The sequence below is a fragment of the Haliotis rubra genome, unplaced genomic scaffold (genome assembly GCF_003918875.1).
Source record: "Haliotis rubra isolate DU_JTF1 unplaced genomic scaffold, ASM391887v1 Scf512, whole genome shotgun sequence".
NCBI lineage: Eukaryota > Metazoa > Mollusca > Gastropoda > Lepetellida > Haliotidae > Haliotis > Haliotis rubra.
In genome coordinates this window covers 503,975-521,420 of record NW_025767205.1, presented here as the reverse complement: position 1 = coordinate 521,420, position 17,446 = coordinate 503,975, and the positions used below count along the sequence as shown (strand labels likewise).

Below are 17,446 nucleotides of genomic sequence, written 5' to 3'. Positions count from 1 at the left end.
ACGCCTGGTCCTTGTGCGGTACACGTCAAGCCCAGTTACCCCGAGGGTACGCGTCAAGCCTGACGGCCCCCTTACGGTCGTTTGCGGTGGGTGTCAAGAGGTGTCCCGACGTGGCAAAGAAAGGCTTCTCTAGCCTGTCTACAGTCTGCTGATACAGTGCATTGGATCTCTATTTTTTCTCAGTCTATAAATTATTAGATTTTAATGCCCCTACAGGCTTAAAATAACGACTTTGATATGATTGAGTGCTCCTATTTTAAATTCAAGCGGAACAATGTGGGCCAACTCGTTCAACCTGGCGCGAGGTCTGGCCCTAAACGTATAGTAGTGCCTTCTCTAAAGTTGGCAGAAGGTGGCGCAAAATTTACATAATTCCATTCGAGCGTGTGACACATACAGAATTTCATTAAAAATTCAGGAGCAAGATTTTCTCTTTGCCTAAGTCATAAGTTACCTAACTGTGTCGGCGTGAGGCCCGACACACGCCTGGTGGACGCGCCGCACTGCTCAACGCAGTCGAACTATCGGCGACGTCAACGCGGCTGGAACACTGTCCCAGAACCTACTGCCGACATCACAGAGTCCAGATATTCTGGCCGCACCTGGCTGGCAAGGACATCGGCGCTACAGCAAGGTTCTCAGACAGACAACTGTATTCAAACAACGCTGGTGACAGGAACAATAAAGTTAGAGTTTCACGTTTACGGATGCGGCAACACAGAAAGGATATACAACAGCTAACATCATGAACTAAAAACTTGAAAGTAAATGCAAATATGGCCGTGTCCCTGTCGTGCGGCTGAGTGTACAATTGCGTGACTGGAGTCACCGACCGCCACGTGACTGATGGCGACTATTATTGCCACGATGTCCCCTCATCAGACAGCACGCTACGCTATAACACCACTACCATAAAATAAAACGAATTTCACAGGGTTCGGTGCTACTTGAGCCCAGAGGTGTCGGAGACAATTCCAGCTTGCCGCCTCCAGTGCACTGACATATCCCTCCTCATTTCCCCTCCCTCGTGTTCCTCCCCCCTATCCGGCTCATCCCAACTTGAAAGCTATTTAAACAATCTTGTCTTCGCCTGAGTGCGATTTTTCTTCTTTGCAATGTTTATTATCAGATTATCCAATTTTATCTTAAAAGACAATATTTCTTATTACTAATTATACAGTCATCCAGTGCACGACCTTTACACGTCCGCAGTTCCAGTCCAGATTGCAGGACACGTGACTGCTCAATATTTATCATGGCCATTGTTTGATGCAAATGTCTGTCCCATGAGCATGTTGTGATATGGTTAAAAGATACGCCGAAGGCCCGAGTCGATTCCACTGGGCAGTTGTGTAAGCCCATTTCTGGGTCCCCCGGTTTGTTGGTGCGGCGTAAAGAAAAGTTATCGTCGGTGGTGGAGAGTTGTGTGGTGAGAGTGTGTCGTAGAGAGTTGTCGGTGTGGAGGTTGTGTTGAGTGAAGTTGAGTTGTGTCAGTGTATGAGTGTATGAGTTTGTCTGTGTGGAGAGTTGGAATGTGGACGAGAGTGATGTTGGGGAAGTTGAGTTGTGTGGAGTGATGGTGGTGAGTGTATGAGTTTGACAGTTGTGTCAGAATGGTGGAGAGTTGGAATTGTCGGACGAGAGTGATGTTGTGTGAAGTGAGTTGTGTCAGTGTATGAGAGTGAGCTGAGTCGGTGTCTGTATGGAGAGATTGGCAATGTCGACTGTGCAGGAGTGATGTTGTGTGGAGTGAGTTGTGCCGAGTGTGGTGAGTGAGATGGAGTTTGTCTGTATGGAGAGTTGGACAGGTGTGGACGAGAGTGATGTTGGTGAATTGGCAGTTGTGTCAGTGTGGATGTGTGGTGTGTGGAGCTGTGTGTCTGAGAGTGGTGGATGTGGTCTGATTGGCACGAGAGTGATGTGGATGGTGGTGTGTGGAGTTGTGCCAGGCATGAGTGGTGTCAGTATGGTGAGATTGGCAGTTATGGAGAGTTCAAATGTGTGGATGGAGGAGTGATGTTGGTGTGTCAGGGCTGAGAGTTGTGTCAGTATGGTGAGAGTGCGCAGCTTTGTTCTGTATGGAGAGTTGGAATGTGGACGAGTCGAGAGATGAGAGTGGTCAGTAGAGAGATTGTGCAGTGTGGAGGTTGTGATGGTCTGGTGAGTGGAGAATGTCGTGAGCTGAGAGTGGTGTCAGTGTGGTGAGATTGGCAGTTGTCAGAATGGCGAGTTTGTAGTTGTGTAGTGCCAACGTAAAGAGTGGTATCAGATTGGCAGCGAAGAGCTGTGCGATGGTGTGGGGAGCTGAGAGTGGTGTCAGTATGGTGAGATTGGCAGTTGTGACAGTTGTGTGGATGGTGTTGGTGTGTGGAGTTGTGTCGGAGCTGAGAGTGGTGTCAGTGTGGTGAGATTGGCAGTTGTGACAGTTGTGTGGATGGTGTTGGTGTGTGGAGTTGTGTCGGAGTTGAGAGTGGTGTCAGTGTGGTGAGATTGGCAGTTGTGACAGTTGTGTGGATGGTGTTGGTGTGTGGAGTTGTGTCGGTGTTGAGAGTGTGTCAGTATGGTGAGATTGGCAGTTGTGAGAGTTGTGTGGATGGTGTTGGTGTGTGGAGTTGTGTCGGTGTTGAGAGTGGTGTCAGTGTGGTGAGATTGGCAGTTGTGAGAGTTGTGTGGATGGTGTTGGTGTGTGGAGTTGTGTCGGTGTTGAGAGTGGTGTCAGTGTGGTGAGATTGGCAGTTGTGACAGTTGTGTAGATGGTGTTGGTGTGTGGAGTTGTGTCGGAGTTGAGAGTTGTGTCAGTGTGGTGAGATTGGCAGTTGTGACAGTTGTGTGGATGGTGTTGGTGTGTGGAGTTGTGTCGGTGTTGAGAGTGGTGTCAGTATGGTGAGATTGGCAGTTGTGACAGCTGTGTGGATGGTGTTGGTGTGTGGAGTTGTGTCGGTGTTGAGAGTTGTGTCAGTATGGTGAGATTGTGCAGCTGTAAACAGTTGTGTGGATGGTGTTGGTGTGTGGAGTTGTGTCGGTGTTGAGAGTGTAGTGTGTGTGGAGTTGATGTCAGTGTTGAGAGTGGTGTCAGTGGTGGTGAGATTGGCAGTGTGACAGCTGTGTGTGTGGTGTGTGGAGTCAGTGTTGAGAGTAAGTGTCAGTATGGTGAGATTGGCAGTTGTGACAGCTGTGTCGATGGTGTTGGTGTGTGGAGTTGTGTCGGAGCTGAGAGTGGTGTCAGTATGGTGAGATTGGCAGTTGTGACAGTTGTGTAGATGGTGTTGGTGTGTGGAGTTGTGTCGGAGTTGAGAGTGGTGTCAGTGTGGTGAGATTGGCAGTTGTGACAGTTGTGTCGATGGTGTTGGTGTGTGGAGTTGTGGCGTTGAGTTGTTGTGTTGAGTTGAGGTTTACGTCACATCGGCATTATTTTGAATACAAAGTCCAAATAAAAGAGTTGTTTTTACATATATATATATATATGCATTACATTATTATTTACAAGTAATAAATGTCATAGCACCAAATTCAAAAACAAGCAATCCGTCATTCACATACCATAGTTACAATTTATAGTACAGGTCAACTTCCCTCAGGTAGCTAACAATGAGATGTCCGCTCACACGGGTGAACAGATATTTCAGATTCATCCCATCATAATGTGAATCCCTTGCAGTCGAAAAGTCACACAGCCAAGCAGTATATGCTTGATGGTGAACACTTCATCGCAAGAGACACACACATCCGTTTTCACACATGGGAGGTCCATCCCCATCCGTTTTCAAGTCTCTGAATATAGTCATGAGTAAATCGACTGACATTTATATTGAAAAGGAGCCCTGGACCATCGTCGTAAAATCTACCTCCTCACGTCTTGGAGTTGTGGCGAGTAGTGTAATGGTGTCAGGGAGTGAGCGGTGTCAGTTGTCAATTCGTCAGTGTCAATCAGCACATCAACAATGGAAGGTCGTGGTAGTATCAAATCCCAAAATGAAAGTATATCAGGCAGTTTATAACACTGAATACTGATGCGGTTTATAAACATGGGAAGTTCATAAATAAAGACGTATCCTGATGGATTATAAGATGTACACATATGACAACTATGACTCTCATGTTCATAAATGACTGACTGACTCTGATCCCGCCAAATTGTTGTTCCGCAACATCATGAACACCAGAATTGAGCTTCACACATTGTACCCATTGGCAAACGAAGTGTGTTCCTGAAGCCAACCTTTAACCGATTTGTTCCATAAATGATAAAGCAGCACCAGGCCCTTGGCAAACTAGCGTGTTCCTAACCACGATTTTAAAATATTGTGTTCCTGAACACGATTTGAAACTATTGTGCTCCTGAAGACAATTTGAAACTAATGTGTTCCAAACGACGATGTTTAACTAGTGTGTTCCAAAGGACGATGTTAAACTAGTGTGTTCCAAACGACTATGTTAAACTAGTGTGTTCCTAAACACGATGTTAAACTAATGTGTTCCAAACGACGATGTTAAACTAATGTGTTCCAAACGACGATTTTAAACTAGTGTGTTCCAAACGACGATGTTAAACTAGTGTGTTCCAAACGACGATGTTAAACTAGTGCGTTCCTAAACACGATTATAAACTAATGTGTTCAAAACGACGATTATAAACTAGTGTGTTCCTTAACACGATTATAAACTAATATGTTCCAAACGACGATGTTAAAACTAGTGTGTTACTAAACACGATTATAAACAAGTGGGTTTCTAAAACACGATTTTAAAGTCATGTGTTCCAAACTACGAATTTAAACTAGTGTGTTCCTAAACACGATTATAAACTAGTGTGTTCCTTAACACGATTATAAACTAATATGTTCCAAACGACGATGTTAAAACTAGTGTGTTACTAAACACGATTATAAACAAGTGGGTTTCTAAAACACGATTTTAAAATCATGTGTTCCAAACTACGAATTTAAACTAGTGTGTTCCTAAACACGATTATAAACTAGTGTGTTCCTTAACACGATTATAAACTAGTGTGTTCCTAAACGCGATTTTAAACTAGTGTGTTCCTAAATACGATTTTCAACTACCATGTTCCTAAACACCCTTTTAAACTAATGTGTTCCAATCTACGAATTTAATCTTGTGTGTTCAAAACACGATTTTAAACTAGTGTGTTCCTAAACACGATTTTAAACTAGTGTGTTCCTAAATACGATGTTCAACTACCATGTTCCTGAACACCAGTTTGCCCTTGTGTAACCTAAGTACATGACTTCAACGAGATTGTCACTGTCTCAAAGTACCAGAAAGACAAGAAAAATGTTTCTATCAACACGAAATCAATGAACTTACTTTAAATATTTAAATATTACATGAGCTCTCTTTTGTGAAATGTTCCCATAATAATTTAGTCACTGAATCACAGCCAGTGATCATTCCGAGCAGGTATTGTGTGTTTACAGGCGAACAGTGTCAGGGTATGGATGTGGTAAGGAGAAATATTTTACGTGTATGTTAGGGTATTGCTAGATATTGTTCAGTTTTAGTCGGGTATTATTAAGCTATCTATAGAGGTGCACCGTGCGCTACCGGTCTATAGGTAGCGATGGTGTGATGGGGGTGTTGTAGAGGAGGGGGTTTTAGGGGGGTGTTGTATGCAGGGCGGGGAGGAGTGTGTGGCTGTATTGTGACGGGAGGGTGTAGCACCGACCCTCTGACAGGGTAAATGTAACGATGTAATTAAAACCGTGGTAGTTGGGTGTAGACGGGGTGCCTGTGGGTGGGGGGACGTGAGCAGGGACCTGGTAGCTGCATGCGAGGGAAGCAATACAAACCGCAAGAATAGCTCGACTAGTGCTGCCGAGGTTTTCCTATTCTCCCAGCCCCGGCCTCGGCCTGTAAACACATGTTCTTCGTCAAAACAGCTACACTCAGCAAGTCTTAAAGCTCATGAAAAGAAGTTTTAATTCATTTTTAAGAAATGAAACTAGAGCGGCCCTTCTGTGAGAGCCGAGGCCATATGGCGTGTGATGGGGTACACACGAGGGGAGACGACCGAACAAAATACGCTGCAAGTTTAAATTAACCAACTTTTAATAAATTAATTTTGGTAATATTGAATTTGTCCGTGTCTTGCCTTCTGTTGCGCCGCTGTCTGTAAGAGGAGAGGTGCAGGGTCGGGAGCCTTGTTCAAACCAGTAATCTCTCTCGCACACCCTCAACATTTCACTCCCAACAAATCGTTGAGTGTTCATCACTTACACCCGTACGTGTCTGAGAGACAGGTTCTGGGATAAAGTTTGTTCGGTGACACCCCTGACACACAGTCCGCAGATAGAGACACTCGGTGCTATTGTTCCGAGATAGTTGGTGACACCCCACCTTCTCACGCCGAGCTTCTCCTCCCTATCAGCCTTATCGTCATGTCTCCCGTCATACTGCGCCTCTCTCGCTATTACATCCGGCTCGCTACTTCATCAGAAAACACGTGTATACCGTCACTCAACGTACACGTAACACTGCACTAAATAATGATTCACGTTACACTCACTCACTCACTAACTCACTAACTCACTCAAGGAGTTTTTAAATTTTACATCCATTATGGGTGGATTCTGATGCTGGGCACGTTTCCAATTTTAAGGGTCAAAGGTCACAACACTCCAATATTCTCTTTGCAAGTCTCTTTAGTCTAAAAGAAATGATTCCACATTACTTTCAAATTGTCCCCTAAAAGCCGCTATATTAGATAAGTGGGGTCTGGTATTGATCACAGTCAGTCTCCAGGGACCCCCTGGTCGTGGAGAGGGGGCATGTGTAGCGTCACAGTCCTCCATAACAGCGGGACATCGCCATGCCACACGTAATTCAATTGAATGCGTCACATTTGATTAAATTTTGTACAAAGCATCATTTGACATGGGCTGTCCAGAAAAGGCCAGAACGTTAACAATGGAGCATAGTTCCTGATGTCATGTTCCTGTCTCACTGCTATACTGTGAGTAGTGCAGATTATACAGGCGTGGGGTGGATGTCTTGAATAGCGTACTGTAACTGTGAGTTCATGAAGGCCCTGTAGTATCATACTAAATTGTGGAGCTGATAGAGGCCCTGTAGTACCATACTATATCGGGAAGGTGAAAGAGGTCCTGTAGTACCATACTACATCGGGGATGTGAAAGAGGCCCTGTACTACCATTCTACATTGGGTAGATGATAGGGGAGGTGATAGACTATAGTGTGTGTGTGTGTAGTACCATACTACATCGGGGAGGTGATAGAGGCCCTGTAGTACCATACTACATCGGGGAGGTGATAGAGGCCCTGTACTACCATACTACATCGGGGAGGTGATAGAGGCCCTTTAGTACCATACTACATCGGGTAGATGATAGAGGCCCTGTAGTACCATACTACATCGGGTAGATGATAGAGGCCCTGTAGTACCATACTACATGGGGGGGGGAGGTGATAGAGGCCCTGTAGTACCATACTACATCGGGGGAGGTGATAGAGGCCCTGTAGTACCATACTACATCGGGGAGGTGATAGAGGCCCTGTTGTACCATACTACATCGGGGAGGTAGAGGCCCTGTAGTACCATACTACATCGGGGAGGTGATAGAGGCCCTGTAGTACCATACTACATCGGGGAGGTGATAGAGGCCCTGTAGTACCATACTACATCGGGGAGGTGATAGAGGCCCTGTAGTACCATACTACATCGGGGGAGGTGATAGAGGCCCTGTAGTACCATACTACATCGGGGAGGTGATAGAGGCCCTGTAGTACCATACTACATCGGGGAGGTGATAGAGGCCCTGTAGTACCATACTACATCGGGGAGGTGATAGAGGCCCTGTAGTACCATACTACATCGGGGAGGTGATAGAGGCCCTGTACTACCATACTACATCGGGGAGGTGATAGAGGCCCTGTAGTACCATACTACATCGGGGAGGTGATAGAGGCCCTGTAGTACCATACTACATCGGGGAGGTGATAGAGGCCCTGTAGTACCATACTACATCGGGGAGGTGATAGAGGCCCTGTAGTACCATACTACATCGGGGAGGTGATAGAGGCCCTGTAGTACCATACTACATCGGGGAGGTGATAGAGGCCCTGTAGTACCATACTACATCGGGGAGGTGATAGAGGCCCTGTAGTACCATACTACATCGGGGAGGTGATAGAGGCCCTGTAGTACCATACTACATCGGGGAGGTGATAGAGGCCCTGTAGTACCATACTACATCGGGGAGGTGATAGAGGCCCTGTAGTACCATACTACATCGGGGAGGTGATAGAGGCCCTGTAGTACCATACTACATCAGGGGGAGGTGATAGAGGCCCTGTAGTACCATACTACATCGGGGGGGAGGTGATAGAGGCCCTGTAGTACCATACTACATCGGGGAGGTGATAGAGGCCCTGTAGTACCATACTACATCGGGGAGGTGATAGAGGCCCTGTAGTACCATACTACATCGGGGAGGTGATAGAGGCCCTGTAGTACCATACTATATCGGGGAGGTGATAGAGGCCCTGTAGTACCATACTACATCGGGAGGTGATAGAGGCCCTGTAGTGCCATACTACATCGGGGAGGTGATAGAGGCCCTGTAGTACCATACTACATCGGGGAGGTGAAAGAGGCCCTGTAGTACCATACTACATCGGGGAGGTGATAGAGGCCCTGTAGTACCATACTACGTCGTGGATGTAATAGAGGCCCTACCATACTACATCAAGGTCCCAATATATCAGCAATAGATAGATACAGAGATCATACTGTGTCAAGAAACTTTTGTGAAATGATATACTTCAGTCTGTATCAGAATTACGAACGTGAAAGCATGATTCTTACTTGTATTTCAAGGACCCATGTTCTATATCGTCTTAACTTGACACGTCCAAATTAATTAACGAATTGTTTTTGGTCCACTTTCGGTATGAAATTTCATAGATGTTATGTGTGCGTCCTCAGATGGAAGAATACAATGATGAATAGCATATAGTGTATGCCTCTTGCATATGACGCAGTGCAGTACCGTGACAAGAGCTGTATTCAGATGGTACACATCAGCTTATCTCACACACACACACACACACACACACACACACACACACACACACACACACACACACACACACACACACACACACCCCCACCCCCACCCCATCACCACACACACACACACACCATGAATTTGCTGATGACCTTATCGGTAAGGAAAGTATTCATATAGAAGAGCTTCTTTCCCAAACCCGCCAGTTTTGAGAATTCAGATACTGAATTTCCCTCTTTGGCATCGTGGTGCATTATTTACAACAGCTGAGGCAAAAAGTCTCAGGTAGAAAATTTCAACAAAAAGTTGGAGAGCTTAAAATTTAGTGACAGGACTTGCCTTGTACGTTCTGTGACGACATGTCCACCGCCTCACCATGCTCAGACCTATTATCTGTAGAACTCTCTGACGTCACAGTAGTGATGTGTAGCAGAAGAAACATTTCGTCAGTCCCTCAATTCCATGTATTCACATGTCCGTTGGAATAATACTTATCCGATTTTACTGAGTTTCGGTGAATTGGTTCAAGCAGTATGCTGAATGTGGTTTGAATGCATTAGGTTTGATCTTCACTAATAAGTAAATTCTCTATTTCAACTTAAGGAAAAGATTCGGTTTAACCGATGCCATATCATTTCCGTTACAACAAAGGAAGATGGCATCAGTTTTGTCAATCTGTCTTGGTTAAATGGCAAACCTGTAAATATTTCAAATTCTAAATCTCACGCAATTGCGTTTACGTATCGAATGTACGTTCGCTCTATATCAAAAACACATTAACTTCAGCTCATAATTACAATTGAGTGATCTCGAGACGGCTGCATTAATATATAACTGCAATTTGTCATCTGAGGACGGCTATATTTTAATCTAATTGCTCCCTGTTCCCCGGAGACGGCTCAGTTATATGCCATTGCAATGTGTCATCGCACTACTGGTACATTTATATCTCATTGCATTCTGTAACCTGAAGACGCCTACGTTTATATAGCATGCAGATATCGATGTCTCGTTATTTATTAATGTCGTTTAGGAAAATGTGATTTCATGTTTTGCGACAGCTTATATTAATACCTTCTCGCTCAATTTACAGATTTAATCGATAAATGGAATCGGCGATGAAAACCTCTGGTACATATAAATCAACATGTGCATGTTGTCCAAAATGTATTCACTTACATCATACACTTACCACACCTCACACCCCCACCCCACACTCCCTCTCCAATTAAATATTTTTAAGGGGGTGACAACCATTATTGGCATGAGTATATATTCGTTCGAATTGAATAACAAGCCTCTGCTGTGAACAATATCTTGGTTAAAGTTGGAAATCGAAATATACTCTCTTGTTTTCGGATCTGAGTTAATTGGGAAGAGGGGCGTAATGACTCTAAAGACCACGCAGAATCGACACTTGTATGACGAGGAATATGCGTGTTTTGCTACTCGACACGTGGAGTCAGTGCAGGCAGCTATAGAGACTGAATGGGCTTCATGAAGAACGGCGTCATTTCACAGGAATAAACGTTGTTGTATGATGACAAGTATGAGGTGGGAGAGTAATACATCACGATTAACACTAGTGTTTACGGGGATATTGGAGAATGTGTCAGGACTGAAGTGCAATGCTTCAATAGTCTTGCAGCCTTACAAAGGCTGTGTGTGTATATCCACACTCTGAGTAATGCGCCAGAATGGTCAACCAACCGTGTAGGTTCAACCACATAATTCTGTAACAGACCTGATTTGACGATCACTGAAGAAGACAATATTCTGGGAAGGAACTGAGATATTTCTGTAGTTGCTGCATTCCAGGAATAGTAATAGGTTGGAATATTACCATAAAATATACTCATGCCAATAATGGTTGTCACCCCGTTCAATTTTTTTAATTGGAGAGGGGGTGTGGGGGTGGGGTGTGAGGTGTGTGTGGGGTTGGGGTGGGGAGGGGGGTGACAACCATTATTGGCATGAGTATATTATTCCACAAGCACAATTTTTCCGAGGAACAAATGAGGAAACAGAATACACGCTTTAAAGAAATATTACAATGCAAGTGTGATTTTATAGAAAAAAAGAATATTAAATGTTTATGATATTCTATCACCAAATTGGGTTGTGAATTTGATGTTAGGGTATTTGTGTAACTCCGTCAACAGTTTCTAATGGTGTGTGCATTTAGCCGGCCACTTAGCCCTCTCATCCCCTGGCTGATCGTCTGGCTATCAAACTGCCTTTATTGTTCCTCATTACGTCCGGGAAATACTTCAAGTGGATTTGGTTAGCGACAAGCAATCTCAGGAGATAGGAGTCGATATTCCCGTAAAAATAGCCATTCGTGTCTGTGAATAGAGAAGTATTCACCCATTTGTTACCAGTGCTTCCTGCTACTGAGTTGATTAGCCCCCCATCCCAAACACACACCTCCCTTGCGAGAGACCCCTCCCCACCTGCTTTGCCCCACCCCCACCAGCCTCGCCCCACCCCTGCCGCAGGCCGCTACTCTATTTGCGCTTGTCACTTCTGGATTCTGCCCCAACCAATGGGAGCTCGCTTACCGCACAGCCTCAAACACTTCAATTAATTTGTTAATACGATTCCTTTTCGCAGCCATGTTAAGCGATTGCCTGCGTGTCGGACGGATTATATTGTGAGAGCGTCTCAGACACTACCCGCCTACCCAACCCGGCACCCGAAAACTGCCGGTAATTTGTGTAGAAACTTTGTCTCATCTTTGTCGACCATCTCCTGTTCGTATAGTCCTCCCACGGGCGCGAGCTCCAGACGGGAGCGGGGATTTTACAGGGACTTCGTAGAACTTTACACCTGTGATGGAGTTTCCGTGTTTCAGCGAATCTGTGAAGAGGGACTTTGAATCTCAGTGTGGTCAAGCCATGCCGAACACTGGCTATCTAGCTTCTATCACACAGTCGACAAAGCAGATGGGAAGCGCCGGTGGTCAGTACAGCGACAACGACAGCGTCGACGACGAATATGTTAGTGTCGGCCACCCTGCCTCCAGAGATCGGGTCAAGGAACAAGACTTAGAGGGGGACTATGAAGGTAAAAACGATGACGATGACGGTGGTGCCTGGAGCGATGACAGCTCGTCGTCCAAGCGTGGTGAAGATGGAGACTTGCCGGAGGGATATTCGGAAAGGGACCTTCTCGGGAAAGTACGGACGAGGAAGACGAAGTCTGGGGAAACAAAGGTCGTCCGTCTCAACATCAACGCCAGAGAGAGACGTCGCATGCACGATCTTAACGACGCGCTTGACGAACTGCGTTCAGTTATACCCTACGCTCACAGTCCGTCCGTGAGAAAACTTTCCAAAATAGCCACTTTGTTGCTGGCTAAGAACTATATACTTATGCAAGCGAACGCTCTTGAAGAGATGAGAAGAATGATCGCATGCATGAACCAGAGTGCCCCGTGTTTCGATGCCTACTCTGCCTTCCCGAGACTACCGCCTACAGCCGTAGGCATGGATAAGTGTGCCCCTGTGTACCCACCACCCCCGGGTTCCCCACCTTGCAAACACTGCACCAATGACAAGGTGTGACCCACACAAGTGGCGGACAGACAACTAGGCAGAACTTACTGCCGGTACCCCCGGGATCTGTTGTGGGTGCGGGACGTGTGGTCTCCCACCCTCACTCTGAACTAACTGTAAGGGTACGTATTGCAAGGTACCAAAATGTCGATCAAGTTAATCTGGCAACAACGTCAACAGTGATGAGGATGGCACCCGGATGTAGGTAGAGATAGAGAAGTCGGGTAGAACTGTAGAAGACCAGGGTCACCACACCCTCAACTAACACTGCCCCATGGTCAGTGTCGCCATGGAAACAATTGCTCAGTGCTGTTACGTCCTCCTCCCTGTGACAAATAATGTGACAATGTGGTAAAGATTAAGGTGTGACACAGACATTTGCACGTGACATTTCCATGGATATAAATGCTCAGTAGACAACGTCTGTGAGAGATTGTGTTTTGTGTAAGTAAAATAAATGGAAAATACACTCCTATGATGTTAGTTTATTTTTCTTTCATGTTCTTGTATGTGATTATGTTCGGGAGACAAGTGAGGTCATCGACACTGAGTGATGTTGTCGGTTTGTCGACGCTAGTAACAGATAAAGACTGAATATTCATCCTGTAATTTCCGTAACACGTTGATAAATTATTCATTTAGATCCATATTTGTGGATTATGTTTCACTTTCATCAAGATAAAGATAATCCCTATCTTCATAAAATTGATATTTGTCAGTGCGTGAGGAGAGATCAAATGTGTTTTATTTGTTAAATTAAAACTGATTCGTTTTATATTCTACTAAAAGGGACATGTGATGATGGATCTAATTTTATTTGTGTTGCGGTTAGAAACACTTTATATGTTAGATGTATTTAATTCAAATCTAGATGTATAATCTTTAGCATGATAATATGTTAAGAAAAATGCATAAACAATTACGACAATGATACAAGTAAATTGTATTTTTCGACTATGGTTTATATATCGTGTGATACTTATGAATATTTACCACAACCACGATCTCAGTGATCACAACTTGCAGAATTTCTGCTCGAGTTTGGAAAGTGACATGAAATTACATTTGCCTATACCTGGTATTATCAATACTTCATGGCATTAATGTCATGCTGCTCAGATTATTGTTAAATACTTATTCTCAAAAAGTTGTAAGGCTGCCATATATTTCTCGTCACTGCGAACTTCATTGTCTGGGACAGCAGGTGGTTGGTGACGTTGTGTTGTACCTGACATCAACGTGTACCACGGTTTAACTTGTCACACCTAATGTAGTGGCGTCAACCCGGTTGTCAGTTGTACAGTGCTTCATGAGTAGGTCTATGTATGTCACATCATGCAGCCAGTTTCATTGTTCATATTGAGGTTCTAGTTGCTTGACAATATATGGAACTACACCTACAACATGCCAGATTTGTGTCGCAAAATCAAACGATACTATCGTTATTGGATTAAGATATTTATCTATGATGAGAGAATTACGGTTTGAATATATGTTTGAAGATTCCAATGCGCGCTCACTCACACACACACACTTACAAACAGTAGACAGAAGACACCAGAAAACTGTCTTGCAGTCTCAAAATTCTGTATTCTCATATTCTCCACTTTTTTCAGGTAGCTTGTTCTCTAACGCCGCACTCAGCAATATTTCAGCTAAATGGCGGTGTCCACCTCTTAGTTGATTTACGATATCGTGGAGAAACATGTTCGATTGAACTGTCTTAACTATTTAAATCGCTAGCTAACTGATAATTCCTTATTATTTCCATTAGTGTCAAAGTTAAACTCATTCCAACAGAGGAATCTAAGTTTGATCATGACATATCTTTGTCTGTTTTTCCCATCCGTGTAATATGGCAATAGTACTCATGCCGTACTGTGAGTGACGTTTAGTTTCACTTAATGTTTGAGTACATTCAAAACCATTTTAACAAACGCCCTTACTAATAAATCCCTGGATCTATTTGATTAAAATCCAACAATGCAAAATAATCAAACACTAACAACACTTGAAAGATAAAATGCAAACAACACTAGAAATATAAAGCACTATATTGTTGCTCGAGCCTACATACTGACATCTTGCAGGCTGACGAATAAAGCACAGTCTATCATATGCAATCAGTATGCTAAAACAATCAGCACACTGTACCTATATTAGTAAACTAAAGACAGTCAATGTAGATGCTTCCACGAAGAACAATACTCAGTATCACAATGAATTTAGCCGACAATTATATAAACAACATTTCCATTCAGTACACATAACTTTAGCTTGAAAGAAGGATAGCGTCCAACTAACAAAAAAAGCAACATTATTTCGACACTAATTCATTTACCTGTTCTAATTAATTTTTAAAAACACAAATCACATCTTAGAAAGAAATTTATCTAATATATTGTATGTCCTTAAATGCAATATAATTTATTACATACAATATTCTCATTGATAATACACAGAAAATTCACACTGAGATAGTCCTTTACTTGTGAGGAAATGGCTTCTAACACCGGCGTAAGCAGTCTGGTTAAAGAAAGCATACGCCTGATTGGATTTGAAATAACAATTACACACATTATAAAAACCGTTATTGGACAGAAACATTGGAAACGCTGCAGTTGTAATTCCCAAACCACAACAATGATACCCCTAACGAATACATCGCCATCGAATATCCATTTTGTTTCAAGTTTAAAATGTACATTTATTTCCTATTGCACGTGTGTTTATTAAACATAGTGGTCGAATGGCACCAAGGCAGCGAACGTTTATTTAACCTGATCGCGCTCAGAACTTTCATATCTGTGCTCAATATCCTCCATGTGAAAACAACTGGGTAGAACTGGACAATGTCCGTGTCCTTTCCAGTAAAGCTATCTGGAGGATAGGGGAGACGTGTGGGAGAACACAGATATGTGTTCGTTGATAACACAAACCACAACTTTCTCAATCAGACTGTGTTAAAGGAAAGGACAGACAGACTGTTAATTCATTGAAGCGTCACATGTTAGTGCTTTGTACCTACTATTATTTAGTATTTCTTAGTAGGATATATCCCCAATACATAAATATTTACGACTTTAAAATACGTATTGTGCAGATTTTAGTCTGTTTACACAAGGCAGCATGTTAGCCTATCGTCCAGGAAGCAGATGACGGTATCGAATCTTTCACACGATCATGTGTGTCTGTGCGTCTAACAAAGCTGTTTGTTCAACACAGATCATCTCCCCGAACAATAGGAGACCGACCAACAGATTTGCACAAAACCAATGTTGGCAACCAGTTTCCGTTTACCATCAATAAGTTTAACAATGTCACATGAAAAGACCTTGCCGCAAGTGTCCGACGACAGATGTATCATGCGAAACATATTCATGGTACATATAATACACACTGTTTGGTTTAGGCCTGGGATTGACGGAGCATTCTATCTTATCGGAGTCGCTTGCTGTGGTAGCAATATGGGACACATAGGCGGATCCAGAGGTGGGGTGCAGGGGTGCACACACCCCTTTTTTGTCCAGAAAGTTTGTTAAATGACCATTGAAACTCGGGTGGAAATGAAGTGTGCACCCCCACCCCACTTTCTCAATAGTGTGACGACAACATCCTCCCCTCTCAAAAAGCTGCATCCGCCCCTGGGTCAGTCCGATCAAGAGACCTTTCACAATGTCGATTTCTGCATATCTGTTTTGACTGGGATATCATTTTAAAATGTATTGTAAATGTATGTAACGTAAAGATGAGATTTATGACGTAAATGGCATTGGAACAATGAATGTTATTGTGTTGCAATAACGTTTCAGTGGAAACGCAGAATATATCCAACTTGAGTTAATTATTAAGGTTTTTAAAATTATTTTTCTCATATTCAAAGTAAGGAGGATATTCACAAATGCCAGTGTAAATGATAAATTAAATAATGGATAAGGTATGAAAGATATTTTGCATATCTAAAATAACAATAACAGTTTGGTCGGAAGCCAGGTTGATATCAGTATCATTGATATAGTGTTATTGATCATATAATCAGGAATTATTCATATAAAATGGTTTTACCATGAGCTGTATAGTGTAGTGGATATGTATAATACAAAAACCTGTGATATCCGCTATACCTCCACCAGCCAGGACACCATCCGACAGGCTGATATAAGCAGCAGGTTTCCCCTCCCTGTCAACGTACTGCACGAAGGATGAGTAGGGGGGAAACGAATCCTTGTATATGATGATGGATTTCACACCTCACCTTCTCTAAAAGGATGAAGACATCTCATGCTTGTAAGCCGAGCGTAGTGATTAGCCAAGGCTGTTAATAACTGAACAGACCACTGGACAAGGAATTGTGTGTTTCAATAAGCTTACTGGACATCAAAGGTTATTACTGGCATAACAAATAAAGTATTTATTTCCGTGAATAGACTTTACGTGTATCATAGGTTTCCAACTGAAAAGTTTAACAGAATAATCACCTTCTAATAATGTAGTGCTACTTCATACGATGAAGGGTGCAATTTTCATTTTCGTATGAAAGATATTCTGAATTATATTTTAACTTTGCTAAATGTCAATAATTTAGAAACGATATGAAATGTAATAACGAATTGTTGTTTTTATATAATTATTCTTGTCGACCCACCGCTTTCTCGTTAATAAATATATATCACCTCAGATATCACTAATCATCATCGCATTGTGTTTATCCATCTCACATTTAATCAACGGTCCTAGATAGTTGACATGACATGTCTCCATTTACCAAGGAATTCTACTGACAGAACACTGAACCATGTAATGCCTAAGTTTCAATGTTTTATCAGTAAAATAATATTTTAT

General features: G+C 43.2%; 1 protein-coding gene across 1 annotated transcript; it reads left to right on the top strand.

Moving 5' to 3' along the window:
• Positions 1-11,665: 11,665 nt before the first annotated feature.
• Positions 11,666-13,079, top strand: LOC124292307 (class E basic helix-loop-helix protein 23-like). Its single transcript, XM_046729379.1, has one exon. The coding sequence runs from the start codon at positions 11,882-11,884 to the stop codon at positions 12,611-12,613; it is 732 nt and encodes a 243-aa protein (XP_046585335.1). The 5' UTR covers positions 11,666-11,881; the 3' UTR covers positions 12,614-13,079.
• Positions 13,080-17,446: the final 4,367 nt, after the last annotated feature.